This window comes from Hemibagrus wyckioides, linkage group LG01 (genome assembly GCF_019097595.1).
Source record: "Hemibagrus wyckioides isolate EC202008001 linkage group LG01, SWU_Hwy_1.0, whole genome shotgun sequence".
NCBI classification, from domain to species: Eukaryota; Metazoa; Chordata; class Actinopteri; order Siluriformes; family Bagridae; genus Hemibagrus; species Hemibagrus wyckioides.
In genome coordinates, this window is record NC_080710.1 from 1,324,516 (window position 1) to 1,342,836 (window position 18,321).

Consider the following 18,321-nt stretch of genomic DNA (forward strand, 5'->3'; position numbering starts at 1 on the left):
CAGATTTGTTGGCAAATTACTAGGAAAATGTTAAATTTACTGAAAATATATTTTGCACTGTGTCATTTCTGTAATCTTGACGCAGTCAGACTGGAGATGGAAGTGTGAGCCGATCACATGGGGTCTCAAACAGGAGTAAATTTAATCCCAGGGTAATTATCCTGATCCTGGTTATTAAATCATCTTCTGATGTTCTTTTCCAGATCTCTGACTCCTCGTTGAGTCCAGAGAAGCCAGACGGACCTCCACCAGGTGAGAGCTCCTGCAGTAACCTTCAGAGTGCACTACATGTGACAAGTCTTCTTAAACAATTCTGAAACTGATGTTTAACTCTGAGGGACAGAAATTCACAATCAAAACTTTTTGTAGGGTTTAACACTGAAGAACTTTTTGTCCTTCTCTGTTAAACTGTATAAGAACCCTTTGGTTTAGCTCATGGTTCTTCAAGAGTTCTTTTGATAATTATTGTTTCTGAGTCTCTCTCTCTCTCTCTCTCTCTCTCTCTCTGGTTCTGCAGTTCAGGGAAAGGTGGAGGTCAGCAGCACTGTGATGCCCCCTGACCGAACTACTCGGGTCGGGAGCGATTTTAAACCAGAGACAGCACCGAGGACCCGAGGGTCAGGCCCAAACCCGACCAGCCCGAAACCACCTCCTCCTCAGAGTGCTAAACCGAGCCCAGGCCCTCGACCGGCTCTCCCGCAGAAACCCCGCAGCAGCAGCACACGCAGCATCGGTACACACTCCACCCTGAGACACGTCCTGTAGGTGTACGGATGAAGGTATACACATGACTCACGTGTTCTCTCTCACTCTGGTTCTTCTCCAGACGAGAGCTCCGAGGCTCCTGTAGGAGGTCAGAAGGCTCCGTCTACACTCAGAAAATCTCCCTGGGAAAAGGATGGATCCTTGAATTCTCCACAGAGCAGCTCAGGCTCCAAGAACTCCACTCAGGAAGGTAGAAGCCCAAACACTACAGCAGTTAGAACTGCTTTTACAAACCTGTGTGTGTGTTATAGTATGCAGTTATGTTAATAGTTTAGCTTTGTCAGTGTGTTTCATCTCATCTCATCAGCCTCATCTCCATCAGCACCTGATACAGAGAGTCTGATTAATGACTAAAGAGAGTCTGATTAAGAGTAGAAAATTGAAGGCAGCCAAGTCTGATTAAGACTAAAGAGTCTGATTAATAGGCATGGCATCTAAGATTGTCTGATTCTTGCTAGATAATTAGAAAGAATCTGATTAAGATCTAAAGATTAGGGTCAAGTTTAAGGTTTAAAATGTTTAAAATGGTCTGATTAAGATTTCAGAACTAAAGAGAGTCCAATTAGAGCAAGAAAACTGATAAGAGAAACTTAAGGAGATTCTGGTTAAGGCTTACGTAGTAAATATAATAGGATTTAAGAATGATAGAGTCTGATTAGGGCTAATGAGCGTCTGATGGAAGTGAAAATGAAAGAATAGTTCAGCAAGCACCGAGAGTCTGATTGAGGCTAGGGAGAGTCTGATTAAAGAGGCTAAAGGATAAACAGAGCACTAATCCTCTCTGCAGTGGACATGACAGGAGGAGACGTTAGCGTATTTAAAGTCGAGTCTGAGCTGGACAAACCAGCAGCATCTCACCAGGAGGAGGCGGAGAGCGAGCGAGAGCGCAGGACATCCCTCTCCAGACCTGGTTAGACTTCTCTCTTAGATCTGACCTTTCACCTCTCATTCTTCACCTCATCAACTTTCAATTCTCATTGTGTGTTTGGCTAAAGACGAATCAAATTCAACTGTCTGCAGTGCCGTGGATTGGACTTCTCTTTGGTCTTGTGCCAGAAAACACCAAAGACACTTCAGGCTGTGAAAGACTTTAATTGGGTTGAGTCTGAGGCTCTGACCACAATGTCGTGGTGTTGAGTCTGAGGCACTGACCGCAGTGTCGTGGTGTTGAGTCTGAGGCTCTGACCACAATGTCCTGGTTATAGCTAGAACATTTTTCTTTGTCTTTGGTGTTTTCTGGAATTGTCTGATCAACAGGTTTTTCCAAGGAACAATAATACATAATGATGATAATAATAATAATAATAATAATAATAATAATAATGGTATTTATCCATATATTGTTGTTGTTGCAGAGGCGGGTGCGCTAGGGGGCGCTGTTTTATCTGCTTTTCTGTGTTGATCGTCTGTGTTCTTTATTCATTCTTTCCTTTTCTCCTTCATGTTTTCTTGCTACAGCGAGAACGTCCTTGAGCACCAACCAGCAGAGCTCAAACCAGAACGGGTCAAAGGTCAAGGACAAAGCAGCCGAGAAGGACAAGGACTCGGGTCAGAGCAGCAGATCAGCAGATTCTGCAGAGGAAACGGATAAAGATTTTATTTTTGTATAGAATGAGAGAGAGAGAGAGAGAGAGACCACATCACTCAGTGTTTCGTCCGTTTCAGGAATCAAGACTGTTAAAAGTACTGATGCATTCCAGCTGCACTCTCAGATACGTGTGTGTGTGTGTGTGTGTGTGTGTGTGTGTGTGTGTGTGAGAGAGATAATGCACTCTCATTCAATTCTTCCGTAGCGTCTGATCCGGTGTCTGATCACCGAGACAGTGGAGGTTTGGCCGTATGACGTGTCCTGCATTAATACCCTCTCTTCAGGGCTGAAACACTGTTAAAGCATTGACCGATGTCTCGTTTCTGCACCGACACTAAGGGGCACTTTGCTATCTGCCCTCGTGCCTTAGAGCTCCACTATACTGTGATCAGACTGAGCAGGACACTGACGGCATCAACGTGTGCACGTCTGATTATCCAACAATAACACGAAGAGAAGATTTCTCTGTAGTGTGTCTGTGTGTGTCTGTGTGTGTGTGTGTGTCAGGACTTTCATCCATTTCTAGTCTGTTTTTTAAGAAGAACAGATCAGACTCCTCATATGAGATCGGATTTCACACGTCTGACTTTGTCCTGTTCTTTCGAGTTATGCTGCATGTTTGTTGTGTATCTGCTCGTGTCTCAGCCTGGCTGAGTCTTTGGGGTATGTGTACAAAATCTGATCTAAAATCAGACATCTAATCTCAGACTCTTCACTTCACTGTGCTGATCTTGAATCATATTCTTCCACTCACGAGATTTAAGGTTCGGACTTCAGACACAACTCGTGATCAGACACTTCCTGAATGATTGATCTGAATTTATGATCAGACTCTTTTGACCTAAGATCAGATTTTTCCAGTTATAGGATCTGGGATCTGATCTACCCCAATCATCTCACAAATTGTGTTCAGAAATTAGATTTCTCAGGTTAATTGTGGCCTGGTATCAGACCCATCCTGTTTAAAATGATTACAGATCAGACTCGTCTGTCTCCTATTTAGGGAGATTCGGATCAGATTTATTCTGGGTTTTGTTGAGATAAGATCAGACCACTTTGATGATTAAATGTTTCTAACCAATCTCGGATCAGACTTGAATTTATAATAATGTGTTTTTTAAGAGATGGATGATTGAGGATCATTAGATTGGACTTATTTTTAGGGATTTAGGATTGGACATTTCTTTATTTATTCCTTTGTTATCAACATCAGACACAGTGATGAGTGATCGGACTTCTCTGTTAGCAATGATTCAAGATCAGAATGGGAGTTGATATTAGATCAGATTGCCCTGGTTTATAGTAATTTGTGATCAGAATCCTTCTATGTTTATAATCATGTCTGAGATCAGACTTGTGTCTTTATGCTAAAAATCAGACTGTATCATATGCTTCCGGTTCCTGAGATCAGAGTTTTATGCTCTCAGATTCTTCATCTGATTATGCTACTCGAGGAACTTCTGTAGGCAGTGTGTACAAATCTGATTCTGGATCAGACTCCTCTGTGTTTGGATCAGATTCTAATCTTACATGATGATGGAAGATGATTGGACCAGAGCCCAGGTTCCTCATGACTTTTTTCTTCCCTTTTGCTGGATTTCCACTGTGTGTGTGTGTGTGTGTGTGTGTGTGTGCGCGCAGTCAGATCCAAAGAGTCCGAGTCAGCGAATGAGGACAGGTTTTATTTCCTCTTGTGTTAATTAAACGAACAAAAATTCAAATATAAACAAAAGCAGCTCCATGATGATGATCTGTGATTAAAAAAATCTGAATAAATAAATAAATCTTTCAAAAAACATTTTTAATTTATTTTCATTAACTGAAGACGGGTCATCTATAGCTAATTTAAGAAAACAAATTTTTTGGAATTTTGAAGTATTTTTTTTACCTGTTAGTTTGTGATTTGTGAATGAAATTGTGCACTTTTTTTAGACACATTTAAAGAAAAGGGGTGGAGCTTAGAGCAGATGATTGACAGCTCATAATAAAACCTGATGTTCTGACCTGTTTTAATGATTGGGGGTGGAGTTTATGTTAATGAGGTAGTGAGCACATTCAGGAGCTGGTGCTTTCCTTTCAAGTTGTTTTCCTCTTCTCTTTTGCCTGCTCCACATCCTTCCTCTTCCTCGTCCTCTTCCTCTTCACTTGTACATTTTGTTGATATGAATGATTTATATGAATGTGATTGTATAATGATTTAATGTTATTATTCTTATTTTCTTTAATGTTAAGGGAGACTGTGATTGATGTGTGTATGCAGATCAGTGTTAATATATAATGTGATTATTATTATTTTTTTTATTTTTTTTAAGTGTGTGTGTGTGTGTGTGTGTGTTAATGTCAGTATTTGGATCTGGTTTGAACTCTAACTCATTTCACTCGTGCACTGTGTAATTTGTGGACGTTTCTTTTTTTCGGACACGTTTTTATCAATGGGATTAAATCTGATTTTACACACTAGGCGTGTCTGTGTGGTCACTTCATACCTTAAAGATCCAGAGTTATGACCTCACACTGTTTCGTCAGCTTGACTCTGTCCTGTTAGACGCCTAGACCGATTGTGCTAAAGGTGCAGCTGTTACACCACAACAACAATAACAACAACAAACACATCCATAGAGTTTACTGTCTGTTGAATGAAAAGCAGCTGAACTGTTTGTTTCATAATTCTGTGTTAAATAATTTATCATTCTATACATTTATCAACTCTCTCTCTCTCTACCTTTTTTCTGTCTCCCTCCCCCCTCCCTCTCTTTCTCTCTCTCTCTGCCTTTTTTCTCTGTATCCCTCCCTCCCTGTCTCTCTCTCTCTCTGTCTCTCTCCGTCTCTCTAAACTTCACTAAAACACTACGAAACAAAGCCACAAAAACCACATATGAGGAACTGATATTAAAGTGAACACTAGATGGTGCTGATGTAACACACAGTGTGAACACACACACACACACACACACACACACACACACACTAAAACACTGACCTCCTCCACAGTCTGAGAGATTATGACTGTATCAAGTACAACAATGACTGCAAATTTAAAAAAAAAAAACAGGTTTAAAACCATCATCATCATGATTACACCGGCATGACTTATGATTATCTTTGTTTTATCTGTCTGCCAAATGAAATCATCCTGCCTGTATCTGTCTATCTGTCTGTCTTACAATGTATATATTAATCTATCTATCTATCTATCTATCTATCTATCTATCTATCTATCTATCTATTTACCTGTCTGTCTATCTATCCAACTGTCTTTCTACTCTGCCTGTCTGTCTGTCTGTCTATCTATGTGTCTTTCTTATCTATCTGCCTGTCTATCTATCTATCTATCTATCTATCTATCTATCTATCTATCTATCTATCTATCTATCTATCTATCTATCCAACTGTCTTTCTACTCTGTCTATCTGTCTTTCTTGTCTATCTGTCTGTCTGTCGTGTATCTTTATTGGTCTCCAGAGTGAATGTGAAGTTCATTTATTATAATAACAGCTTCTCATTATGATGGGTCTGCTGTATCTAATGGATTACACAAACACACACACACACACACGATCTGCCCTAGAGAGAGAGAGAGAGAGAGAGAGAGAGAGAGAGGGGAAGGAGGTGGAGGTGGAGTTGTGGTTGTACAGTTCTGTTTCCTCTTCACACTCAGACTCTCCGACTGTCAGCTGGTGTAAGTGCAGTGTCTGGTTTCCTCTGTAAACTTGCTGATTTCCTCCGGCTGTATAATTGTTTCCTCTCTGTATAAAGAAACGTCTCACTTCTGGACATGGACTGTGCTCTGGACCAACTGGACGCTGCAGGATTTCTGCGCATCTGGCAACACTTCGATGCAGACGGTGAGAACAGAGAGAGTTTTTTTCCCTGGATTATTAAATGAATGTGAATGTTAATGTTGATGAACCTGAGTGTGTTCCAGATAATGGCTACATCGAGGGGAAGGAGCTAGATGCCTTTTTTCGCCATCTTCTGATGAAGCTTGGACCTGGGGTACGTCTCACACCAACATTCCGATAGCACTCTGGGTTTGTAAGGGGGCAGAGGCAAAAGTTTATACCCCCTTTTAGTGATATGAAAATGATTATGATTATGGTTATGATGATCTTCAGGAACATGCTCAAAAGTTTACACACCCCCTCTCGGCATGTTAAAGTCTTATTTCGAGCAGCTCTCACACACTGAAACTGAAAATATCACAGATCAAATCAACAGATATTGAAGTGAGAGCTAAATATAATCACAGTAACATCACTTTAAATGTCTTGTTCATGAAAATGGATATGAAGGAAAGGGTGAACAAACTTTTGCAGACAGCTCTACATAGATAAAGAGAGCGTTCATTATCTCACCTCGCGTCCTGCACCACCTCCTGCTGATCTTCTGATGATCTGATTTTGTGGAGCAGCAGTCAACTGATGAAGTGAGTTTAACCAGAGCGCTGATGATGATGATGATGATGATGATGATGAGATTTTTTAGGTTTGTTATTTTTTTGCATGTTTGACATGACTGCATGAGCTCTGCACATGGATCAGTCAGCATATAAACTGCTTCTTCAGAGGAACTGCTGCAGGAAGCTGAGGTTAGGCTGTTCTTGTTGGCAGATCGCAGTGCAGTGTCACCAAGACGAAAATATAGTGTGAAAATCGTATCATTAATCAGCTCGCTCGTTTATTTTTGACAGGAGCTTAGCACTGAAACAGACTGGAGCCTTAACCTTATTACAAACTAGCAGGATCTATGGATGCATATGAATATGCATGAATATACAAATTAGACACGCCTCCTTATCTAAGATCATTAACAGCTTGTAACTTGGCTAGTTTAGCGGGTAGCTAACTGCTAACACCCACACAGTTGGATTTCAGTATCATAGTATAAACTAAATCTGTGAGAAATCATAAATATGCATTTAGTTATGTTACCATGACAACCACAATCACTTCAGCGCTAGCATCAGCTAAGTTAGCTAGCTGTGGCGCTTAACATGCTAATGTTCACAGGTACCAGAGTACCATGTGATCTCTGAGCTGACTGGTCTGAACTTCTGAATGGAGTTCACTGATGTGTAGCTCCACCCACAAACATTCTGACCAGGAGTAAATATAAAAAAAATTGATGCAGAAACAGACACCTGACTTAGCATGGGTTCCAGAAATTACCGTGTTTTCTATCTGTGTGTGTGTGTGTGTGTGCACCCTCATGGTAACCAGCTTGTTTTTCTTGGCTTGTCCAGGATAAGATAACAGAGGAGCGAGTGCAGCAGGTGAAGGCCAGGTTCATGTCGGCCTATGACGTGACGGCGGACGGTCGCCTGCAGATCCAGGAAGTGAGACTACCTCCTTTTAATCTGCACTTTTTTATACAGCATTAAACTGGCATGAGACTTGAGAAATGTTTCACCACAAAAATTTAAATCTATTACTTATAGAGTTATTGTGTTAGAAAGTTTTAGCCCTCTGAAGTCGAAACAATGACTTGTACCCCAGTTTGTGTTAGCATTAGCGGTTAAAAGGATTTGTGGTTGTTTATGAGGTTACGGTTGGTATGCTAGTCCACACATTACATTAATTTTAAAACAGACGTACTACAGGAGGATGTTCGTGCATTTGTTTTTTGTTTTTTTGTTTTTTTTGTGGTCAGTTTGCTAGTCCACAAATCAGAGCAGTGATTTATGGGTGTTTTTACAGAAAGACGTTTTAGTCCAGAAATCTCACTTTTATCCATTTATTAGCATTTAACATCATCCACACTTTATGCTAGTTGGCACATGCATTAGCATTTTTACAAACAATCTTCTGAGGTTGTTTTGAATGTGGTTGTAGATGTTATCAGTAGAACATCACAGACTTGATGATTTGTACGTTCTAATCTGAAAGACATTCCATAGTGTGGAAACGGTTTGAGGATCACTGAACAAAAGCTGAAAAACAAACCACAGCATGGATTGAGGGTTGAGTTTTTTTTTTTTTTTACAGCATTCCCACATGAGACTTGATGTTCCTCTGTGTGGTGTGGAGATGGAGAACTGCAGGAGGTTCTGCTTGTTACCTTGTTGCTAGACTAGGAGCGAGAGCACCATTTGAGAACTTCTGCAAAGATTTAACAGATCAAGTAGAAGCGACTTGGATCTCTGTATTCTCTAGCGAGCCTCCATGCTTGCATTGTCCTCCAGGTGAAAGTGGACATCTGATAGGAATCTGTTCTGAGGAGGTCAAGTGTAGCTGTTCCTGAAGGAATCTTAGTAACAGTTGCCAAGCAATAGGACACACATATGAAAGGGGAAAAAAACACATTGGTTTGAAATTTTTTTGTATTCACCGAAGGAGACGAATGAGTCATCGTGTAGGATGGAGGTCTAACGAAGACTAAAAAAAATATTCATCAGTGATGCTGTTATTGTGCAGCAGGTCCAAAATATCACACTGACATTGAAGCTCCAGTGTATTAGACATGGCTGATGATTTAGTGACTTCCCCACATCATATCTTTTTATTTCATCTCTGCTTCATCCTCTGAGAAGAACAGAACCATCCTTTAAGAGTTTTTTAATCTAAGTAAGAAAAATAAAAAGCCAGTAGAAGAAACAACAAGGCTTCAGGGCAGGATCTTAAACAGATCTGTGTGGCCTTCATATTGTCTTCTTCGTGTGTGTGTGTGTGTTCCAGCTCGCCAATATGATCTTACCAGAAGAAGAAAACTTCCTGTTGCTATTCCGCCGTGAAGTTCCTCTGGACAACAGCGTGGAGTTTATGAAGGTCCACCACCATCATCATCATCATCATGTTTTTATTATTTGTAAAGTTCTATCTTCTGGACTTCCTTTTTTCTCTCCATAGATCTGGAGGAAGTATGATGCAGATAGCAGTGGGTACATATCTGCAGCAGAGCTAAGGGTAGGAAAGTCACGATGTGTTCATCCAACACAAACACAGCATTTACTCGAAAAGGTTCCTCAAGAGTGAGGAAAGGAGATTGAAGAGGTTCTTGGAGGCTCCATCTGAGCAGATCTGGGTTTAAGTTTTTGTATCAACTCAAGCCATGATACTACCACCACCTTGTTTCACACATGATGTGGTTAGAGTTCTGGACTATAATCATTTGCTTCTCTCCAGAAAGAGTTCAAGTTTTTTAGAGAGCTTTTGTTTGGAATGGTTCCAGACTGGGAAAGTCAGGAGCTGTTTAGGAAACAGGTTGAGTTTTCTGCACTAAATGTCTAACTTTGAGAGTTTACACCTTCATCACAGGTCAGGTTTTGATTTATACACCGCCATGTTTCTTTTTCAAGGTGTCTAGAGGACGTTGAGTCACAATTTGGTGCCTTTCCAGGATCTCGAACAGCAGCTCTCACAAAATTGTAGATAATGCCGAGTCATTCCAAACTTGTTTAGAGACATTTATCAGCTTATCAGTTATAGTGTTCAGCTTTTCCAGTTTAGCGTTTTTTTATTCTGCTTCATCCAAACTAGTACTTCAGTTTCTTCTCTGAATCTTCTCTGGGGATGTGCTAGCTTAGTAGTTGGTTTAAATCCCAGGCCCACCCCACTGCCACTGCTGGGCCCCTGAGCAAGGCCCTTAACCCTCAAGTGCTCAGTTGTATAAAAAATTTGTAAGTCGAAAAAATGTAAGTCGATCTGAATAAGAGCGTCCGCCAAAATGCCAGAAATGCAAATGAAGTTGCAGAGTAAACAATAAATTCAATTAAATCAATATTATGGCCGTTATTATTATTATTATTATTATTATTATTATTATTATTATTAGTGATGTAACAGTAATCATTTCTCTTCCAGAATTTCCTGAAGGACCTTTTCCAACAGCACAAAAAGGAATTGTCCTCTGACAAGCTGGACGAGTACACAGACACCATGGTAACTTATTTTTCCTTTCTTTGTTACCCTCTGATCAATAGTCTCCAGGATATCAGGCCCTTCAAGCTAATGAGTCTGATAAGATTAGCATTGGAGAACATCTGTTCTGTCTCGTCTTATCAGAGCATAATCGAGGCCTGGTTTGGATTTTTTTTTGTCTGACTGGTAAAATTATCCAATAAATCACTTTTCCATGAACGTATGGCTTTTAACAAAATTCTGAAAGCGACAGTCTGCGAGTGTGATGTGATACTCTGAAGCTTTTATAGCACAATGTTTTCTAACAGGTTCTCTGCTCTTGCTTATTGACTGACATTTATGTCTATCAATTGTAAAGCAATTACAATTTGCACTGACATTTGTTGTTTGAATAAGAACTCTGGATAAGCGCTAGTTCTACAGTTTCGCATCCTGCGGCTTTTTATAATTCGCTTCAGGGGACTTTGGTGAAATGCCAGCCGCTAATTTCAGTCATTAATCCATCAGCGATGACTGTTCTCACACTATGTGTTAAAAGAACTGAGTGGGATGATATGGAGCAGTGGCTGTGAGGTTAAAGAGCAGGATGTCAGCTAGAATATATACCTAAAGCCATTTTCATACGTTACTCATCAAAAGATGGCCAAATGGCCGAGGTTCATGCGTCATTGTATTTTATGACTTTTTGAAGGCTTGGAAGCTTCAACTGAATCTCTACCAAAACCATGTTTTAGTTCTTGTTGGGTTTCAAGCCTTTTTTTGGATTTTAGTTTGTTGCTCCAGCTAAAATTTTGCCAATTTTGGGATCTACACAGTAACTCTAGTGAGGAGTTTGGGGTTATTAGTCTGTTCTGCAAGATGAAGTACCCTCCAGTATCCAGGCTACCAGTTCCACCAGACCCAGATCTGGGACATTTTCCCTAACAGAGTCAGTTCCGTCTACTTAGCTTTAGTTTCCTACAGATTTTTCCTGGATAGGATAATCTACTAAAGACTACTAAAGAGATCCAGGACCACTGACCACGATACCACCACCATCACCATGTTTCACGGCTGATGTTGACGGCAACGTAAATCAGTTGCCCATCCACTTTCTAAAACCAGCACTCTGTAGTTCCAGCATTTACTCGCATAGTGAGATGTCACTGGAGTACTGTCTGGACCTCATGTTTAAACATCTGAAATTTAGTGGGACTTTGGTGATTGAGCTTTGGAAGCACCTTCAATGCCTGTGGCCCCAGGTACCTAACTACGACTCCGCTAATCTCTACAGTCTTTTATGGGTTTATACAGATTATTCAGCCTTACAATGACACATCTAGAATTAGCTATAAAATATTATTTACCTTTTTGTGAAAGATCAGAGAACATCCTGACACCTGAAAAGCTAATATGAGTCCAAATACCTTTAGTCCAACTGAAATTAGGTCACTGTTTAGTTCTTTTAATATAGTCATTGATTTGGTGACCTAAAGCTTAGCAGTGAGGAATTCATGGATTCCTTGCTCAAGGGTCCAACCATCATCTCCTCATATAACCTTCTGGACTTCCTCATAGTCATCATGTCTGATCAAATACAATGGGCTCGAGCTAAAAGTACTCGGACCACCAGGACCACCTGTTCCAGGCTGCACCACCTAACCAGCAGAGCCATATTTGATTGCTGTATCTGATAGATGTTCCAGAGATGATGATGTGTCTGTGTCTGGCTTGAGTGTGTGTTGCCTATAACCTTGTTTATAGAGAGACAATTCAATCTTAGAGTAGATTGGACAGCAGCAGACATTACTCAGAAAGCTGAAAGTATTCCAGTCTTGTGTGGGCTGGATGATAGAATGATGATGGAGGTCCACCGTGTTGTTCCTACTCTTATGCATTCTATTACTCTCGGGCAACTCTTTATTAGCCTCTATATTATTAGCCTCAGACTAGATTGTATTGCATGTTTATTATATTTCTCTTACTGTGTTTTTTCTTGTTTGGCAGATGAATATATTTGACAAGAACAAAGATGGCCGCTTGGATCTGAACGATTTAGCTCGGTAATGCAGGAGTGAATGATAATGTGTTTTGTGGGCAGCTTTATGAGGTGAATGACTGCTAGCAAGTAAAACAGACAGTGAAGCTCTGATTGCAAAACAGATCATGTCTAATCTATTAAAAATCCATCACCGGAAAAACAGCAAACTGTCCATGAAGTAAACGTTTAACACAGCTGATCGTTTATACACAATACACATGTGAGCTTTTTAAAGAAATACAGTGTGATTTTGTATCATGCAATCAGTTCAAAATTAAAAAGAATTTTAATGAGCTAGAGGCAACGCCTCCTTTACTGTTAGTGAAAGTCACAGAGACAACGCCTCCTTTACTGTTAGTGAGTCACAGAGACTACGCCTCCTTTACTGTTAGTGAAAGTCACAGAGACTACGCCTCCTTTACTGTTTGTTAAAGACACTGAGGCCACGCCTCCTTTACTGTTAGTGAAAGACACAGAGGCCACACCTCCTTTACTGTTAGTGAAAGACACAGAGGCCACACCTACTTTACTGTTAGTGAATGACACAGAGGCCAAGCCTACTTTACTGTTTGTTAAAGACACAGAGGCCACACCTCCTTTACTGTTAGTGAAAGACACAGAGGCCACACCTACTTTACTGTTAGTGAATGACACAGAGGCCAAGCCTACTTTACTGTTTGTTAAAGACACAGAGGCCACACCTTCTTTATTGACAGTGACAAAATCAGAAACCATATCTTCTTTATAAAGTTGACACAAAGAGACCACACCTTCTTTACTGCCATTAAAAGATTTATAGGCCACACCTCTTTTACTGTGATTGACAGACACATAGGTCATAAATAGGACTGGCAGACACAGAGACCATATTAGCTACACTGAAATTGACAGATACAGAGGCCACGCCTTCTTTACTGAAAGTGTTAGTGAAAAGAGTCTTAGTGAAAGAGGTGTGGCCTCTGTGTCAGTTTTAGTGTCTGTCAGACAGTAAAGTGGGTGTGGTCATGGTGTCTGTCACACTCAGTGAAGTGGGTGTGGCCTAGGAGTTTGTCAGCCTCAGTGAAGTGGGTGTGGCCTAGGTGTTTGTCAGACTCAGTGAAGTGGGTGTGGCTTTGATGCATTAAAACAGGAACATTCATTGCACTGCTGATTCTGTTTAAAGGTGTTAACATGTTATTGTTCCTCCTCCAGAATCCTGGCTCTTCAGGAGAACTTCCTGTTGCAGTTCAAGATGGACGTGAGTATGACTTCAGTGTCTTTCTGTTTAAACCTCCTACAGAGTTTGTGATCAGATGAATGCACTCATCCTTTCTGCTTTCCCTCCTCCACAGGCGAACAGTCTGGAGGAGAGAAAAAGAGACTTTGAAAAAATCTTCACTCATTACGATGTTGTAAGATCTTCACTCCAAATTAAAATAACATTAAAAATGAGCAGAGTTTGTAAAGGTGGAGCAGAATATCATCAGAGATGTTTATCTTGATAAGATGTTTAATATGAGAAGATGGCAGAGGCGTGTAAACGGCTGCTTGTTGTTACAGAGTAAAACCGGAGCTCTGGAGGGACCCGAGGTGGACGGATTCGTCAAAGACATGATGGAGCTGGTCAGGGTGAGTGGGTTAATCATTACACCAGTGTGTGTGTGTGTGTGTGTGTGTGTGTGTGTGTGTGTGTGAATACTGAACAGTGGAACAGATGTCCCAGAGACAAATTTAACTTTCATGACTGTCTACATTTGCATTTACTCAACAGACACTTTAATCAAGTTACACTGAGCTAAAGATTTTTATCTCACAACCTTTTGAACATCATGTTGTGTTTGAGCAAACAGTCGGTTAAAATCATACACAATCTCCTCAAAATCTATCACTATAATGCAAAAAAGGACAGGTGGGGGTTGACTTGTATATGACTTGTGTATATATATATATATATATATATATATATATATATATATATATATATATATACAAAGATATATAAAGGGTTAAATATATAATTAAACACAGTCAGGACTTTTCCTGAGAGAAACACATCTCCAAACAACACTGGAGCTCAAAATATTCCAAAATCTTCTAAGACATTCCAGGAGAAACCTCAGTGCAGCTCAGCAGAATGGTGCTGTTGAAGGTGCATCCCAGCAAACAATTTTTGGTTCCCAGAACTGGGAATGTTAGTTTTTGGTTCCCAGAACATTTTTAAAGTTTGTTTTCCCCTAACATTCCTCTAATGTTCTCTGAACGCTCCCCTAACTTTCACCTAACATTCCCCTAACTTTCTTTCAACCTTACCTCATTATTTATTTTATATATTTATACATTCAAATATTATAAATCATAAATAAAATAATCAGTCAGAAACAAATCACTTGTTTAATTGTTTACACAAAATAACCTAAGACAAGAATCTCAGACATTTAAAACAGTATAATTTAATACAATCAAGGATTTGTCCATATTTGGCAACATTTGGCCTTTAATATCTTTTGCATTATTGTTTTGATCCTTAAAACTAATTCCCAGCACAAATACACACTAAGATTGACACTAAAGACTTCACTAGTCCTCTTTTGTGGTTAAGCTCCAGTGTTAGCGTGTTAGCATATCATCACTAGTTAAAAGAAGGTCAGTTAGCTGTTGGAAAGCTAACACAGTGAACACACAGGGTTCTTACTGATATATGAGGATCGACACGCCTTAAGCCTCGTTCACACTACAGGATTTTAAGCCCGATTTAAGCCTGATTTGTAAATTAACGAGCTGGCCGACAGCTCGGTCTGTGATCGTGGGAAAATTAGTGGGTGATCAGCACTCGGCAATCTTTGTGTGAACTACTCAACGACGCATCAAAGAGGCTCGCTGACGCGTCACTGAACCTCGCAGACAAAATCCAGATATCTGGCATGTTAAATATCTGGGACGGTCGGCCGACTCCACATCACGTGGTGTCAACTGTAGCTACGACCTTCAGCCAATGAGAGAGCAAGTCAACAGAGGTGAGAGTTGTTGTCAGATGGTGTTGTGTGCGACCCCCTCTTGTGGATCATTTACGAAGCGTCGTGTAGTGTGAACACCACAAGGACAAAAAGACATACAGTGAAGTCATGTAGTCTGAACAGCAAAGCGATCTGCCGATGGTTAAAGTCTTGTAGTGTGAACTAGCCTTTAGTTAGTTAGTAAGTTAGTAAGTTGCTGATTGAGACTGAGATGTGGGCGGGGTGATGGGGTGTTGGGGGTGTGGCTATAAAATGACTGACTAAATGTTCATGCAGGTACAAACCAAAACAAATGGGTTATTGCAGCTTTAAAGCAGTTAGCAAGGAAAATTACGTGACTTAAGAAAAACTTTTTCTTAATTTTCTCCATTTTTTATAAAATGTTGGCAATAATTTTGGAGTTGTCTGAACATCTGTCTCTCTCTCTCTCTCTCAGCCCAGTATCTCTGGTCCGGAGTTGGACCAGTTCAGGGTGGTGCTGCTGCGTCACTGTGATGTGAATAAAGATGGAAAGATCCAGAAGAACGAGCTGGCGCTGTGTTTAGGGATGAAACCTAAACCTTAGTCCACCTTCTGTGTTTGTTAGGCTGACTGAGTGTGCTATTTAAAATGTGTTTAATACAATTACGTTACAGACACGTGCTAATAATTATTCCTTTATGGTCAAAGTTTTACTGCATGGTCACGAGGTCACTGCTCCCAGGCTTCATTTACAGAGGAGTCAGGATGCGGATTTCACCAGATGTTATTAAATACAGGGGAAAATAACCATGTCATCCATCACTCATCTTAATGTGTGTGTGTGTGTGTGTGTGTGAGGGGAGAGAGAGAGAGAGAGAGAGAGAGAGAGCAGACAACAGCTGGAAGCCGGCTCTCCTCTGTGTTTGTTTTGCTAGGTTACAGTAATGCGCGTTCAGTCAGCGGCACAACAAAAAAAGTTTAATCATTTATTAATATTTTAAAAATCAAACGGTATATAGCTAATATAACCCGCTGTTTCCTTTCAGTTTAGTTATTATAATTCCCTTTACTCGATATCTCATTCTCCTCATTCACACACACACACACACACACACTCACACACACACATACACACACACACAAGCCCCTTCTAACACTTACTAGCTTCACTGTTAGCATAACTGATGACATGATCACTCTCTCTTTCCAGCAACAAGTATTTAATGATAATGATGATGATATTAAAGTATTTAATGATAATGCTAATAGCTAGTTTAGTTGTTACCACTGTGGAGAGCGCCGCACTAAAGGAAATAGATGATATATAAAGCTAACACTTTCACTCCTAGTGAGAATTAACTGAATGGTTTCCCCTCAAAATACTGAGGGTGTGTGCCTTTGCTAACATGCAGTGTTAAATAATTTCCGCTGTGTTTAATCATCAAATTTAACATTGCACAAGCTAAAAAAACCCATCCTACAACTTTTCCGTGACGGTTTAAAATAAATTAATAGATAGATAAATAAATAAATTGCGGACAGTTCTGAGAATAAACCGTGTTGTGAGTGATTATTAGCTCGGGTCTGTACTGTAGAGTGCATGGTGTGTATTAGCGGTTAGCATGTGCTGTGCTTTTAGTTCAACTCTGTATTACAGATTATATATAATCAGGATTTATTTACACAGTAGTCATGCTCCACATTTTCTGTAATTCGTTTCCACATTTGAATAAAGAATAAAAGGTTAAAGACGCAAAGTGGTGTTTTCTTTAAAATTGTTCTTTAATCAGGAATGAAATCGATCATGTGTCATGTAAACCCTTAGATTATGGCTCGTTGTTTTCTTCTTCATGTCTGAATCCAGTACAGAGATAAACATTGAGCTTCTTGGTACACGCTTAAAAGATCAGTGTTCTTCAGGGTTCTTCAGGGTTCTCTGGATGATTAAACCTCACTGGAAGTTCCACATTCTGTCTGAGGAAAAGATTGGTTATTAGGAAACAGAAGCCAGGAGAGGAAGAAGATGAAGATTCTAAAGATAAAGAGGGGAAAAAGGTACTAGAAGAGGAATAGGAGGAGGAAGGAGATGATGATGTGCAAGAAGTGTAAGAATTTGAGTGAGATGGAGAAGAAAATGAAGAAGTGTAGTGTGCATTAGTGCTCCAGGCTGCTGGACAATCTTCTTCTTCTTCTTTTTCTTCTTCTTCTTTGGGCTTTTCCCTTCAGGGGTCTCCACAGTGAATCATCTCTCTCCACCTATCCCTATCTTCTGCATCCTCAACACTTACACCCACTAGCTTCATATCTTCATTTATTACATCCATATACCTCCTCTTTGGCCTTCCTCTTTTCCTCCTGCCTGGCAGCTCCATGTCCAACATTCTCCTACCAATATACTCACTCTCCCTCCTCTGGACATGTCCAAACCATCTTAATATGGCCTCCCTAACTTTGTCCCCCAAACGTCCAACATGAGCCGTCCCTCTGATGTCCTCGTTCCTAATCCTGTCCAACCGTCTCACTCCCAAAGAGAACCTCAACATCTTCAGCTCTGCTACCTCCAGCTCTGACTCCTGTCTCTTCCTCAGTGACACTGCCTCTAAACCATACAGCATGGCCGGTCTCACCACTGTCTCTAAACCATACAGCATGGCCGTTCTCACCACTGTCTTGTACACCTTCCCCTTGATTCTCGCTGAAATTTTTCTATCACATACTGGACAATATAATATATAAAATAAAATAAAATAAATACAAACTGACATCACGAGCATCAACAACTTTCCTACAATCTAAAATCATCCTCTTCTATCAACAGGGACCGCACACACACACACACACACACACATTATTTGTATTATATGTATTATTTAACCCTGGCATGTGTGTGTGTGTGTATGTTCACCCACGCACCCGTTGGAGACAAACTGCTGATACCCGCGGGATATTTTTTTTTCCGAGAACAAACTCTGTTGAGTGTTTACGGCTTCTAAAAAGCTTTACAGCACTTTCAGTGAGCAGTGACGAAGAAACACACACACACACACGCACACACACACACTGATGATGTGTTCATCTGCTGCTTAGAAACCACCATAATAGCACATATCACACACATGCTAATGGCTCATACAGAGT

General features: G+C 40.3%; 2 protein-coding genes across 2 annotated transcripts in view; both read left to right on the forward strand.

Annotated features, from left to right (window-relative positions):
• The window catches only part of LOC131360532 (F-actin-uncapping protein LRRC16A-like), an 87,930-nt gene extending 83,120 nt beyond the window's left edge, over positions 1-4,810 (forward strand). The window contains exons 34-38 of the mRNA XM_058401099.1: positions 204-252; positions 518-733; positions 827-955; positions 1,553-1,675; positions 2,224-4,810. Coding sequence (XP_058257082.1) covers positions 204-252; positions 518-733; positions 827-955; positions 1,553-1,675; positions 2,224-2,375 — 669 coding nt within the window. The 3' untranslated portion in view covers positions 2,376-4,810. The remainder of the gene's footprint in view (positions 1-203; positions 253-517; positions 734-826; positions 956-1,552; positions 1,676-2,223) is intronic.
• Positions 4,811-5,967: 1,157 nt separating this feature from the next.
• Positions 5,968-16,940, forward strand: scgn (secretagogin, EF-hand calcium binding protein). Its single transcript, XM_058391115.1, has 12 exons — positions 5,968-6,032; positions 6,110-6,198; positions 6,279-6,349; positions 7,596-7,688; positions 9,028-9,117; positions 9,199-9,255; positions 10,153-10,230; positions 12,196-12,251; positions 13,421-13,466; positions 13,561-13,620; positions 13,769-13,837; positions 15,659-16,940. The coding sequence occupies exons 2-12, from the start codon at positions 6,129-6,131 to the stop codon at positions 15,785-15,787; spliced, it is 819 nt and encodes a 272-aa protein (XP_058247098.1). The 5' UTR covers positions 5,968-6,032; positions 6,110-6,128; the 3' UTR covers positions 15,788-16,940.
• Positions 16,941-18,321: the final 1,381 nt, after the last annotated feature.

Bases quoted from the DNA above. Each gene is read 5' to 3' on its own strand.
- scgn (XM_058391115.1), top strand. From the start codon at position 6,129: ATGGACTGTGCTCTGGACCAACTGGACGCTGCAGGATTTCTGCGCATC. The intron at 9,118-9,198 runs GTCCACCACCAT...TTCTCTCCATAG, and splicing joins ACAGCGTGGAGTTTATGAAG to ATCTGGAGGAAGTATGATGC. The intron at 9,256-10,152 runs GTAGGAAAGTCA...TTTCTCTTCCAG, and splicing joins TATCTGCAGCAGAGCTAAGG to AATTTCCTGAAGGACCTTTT.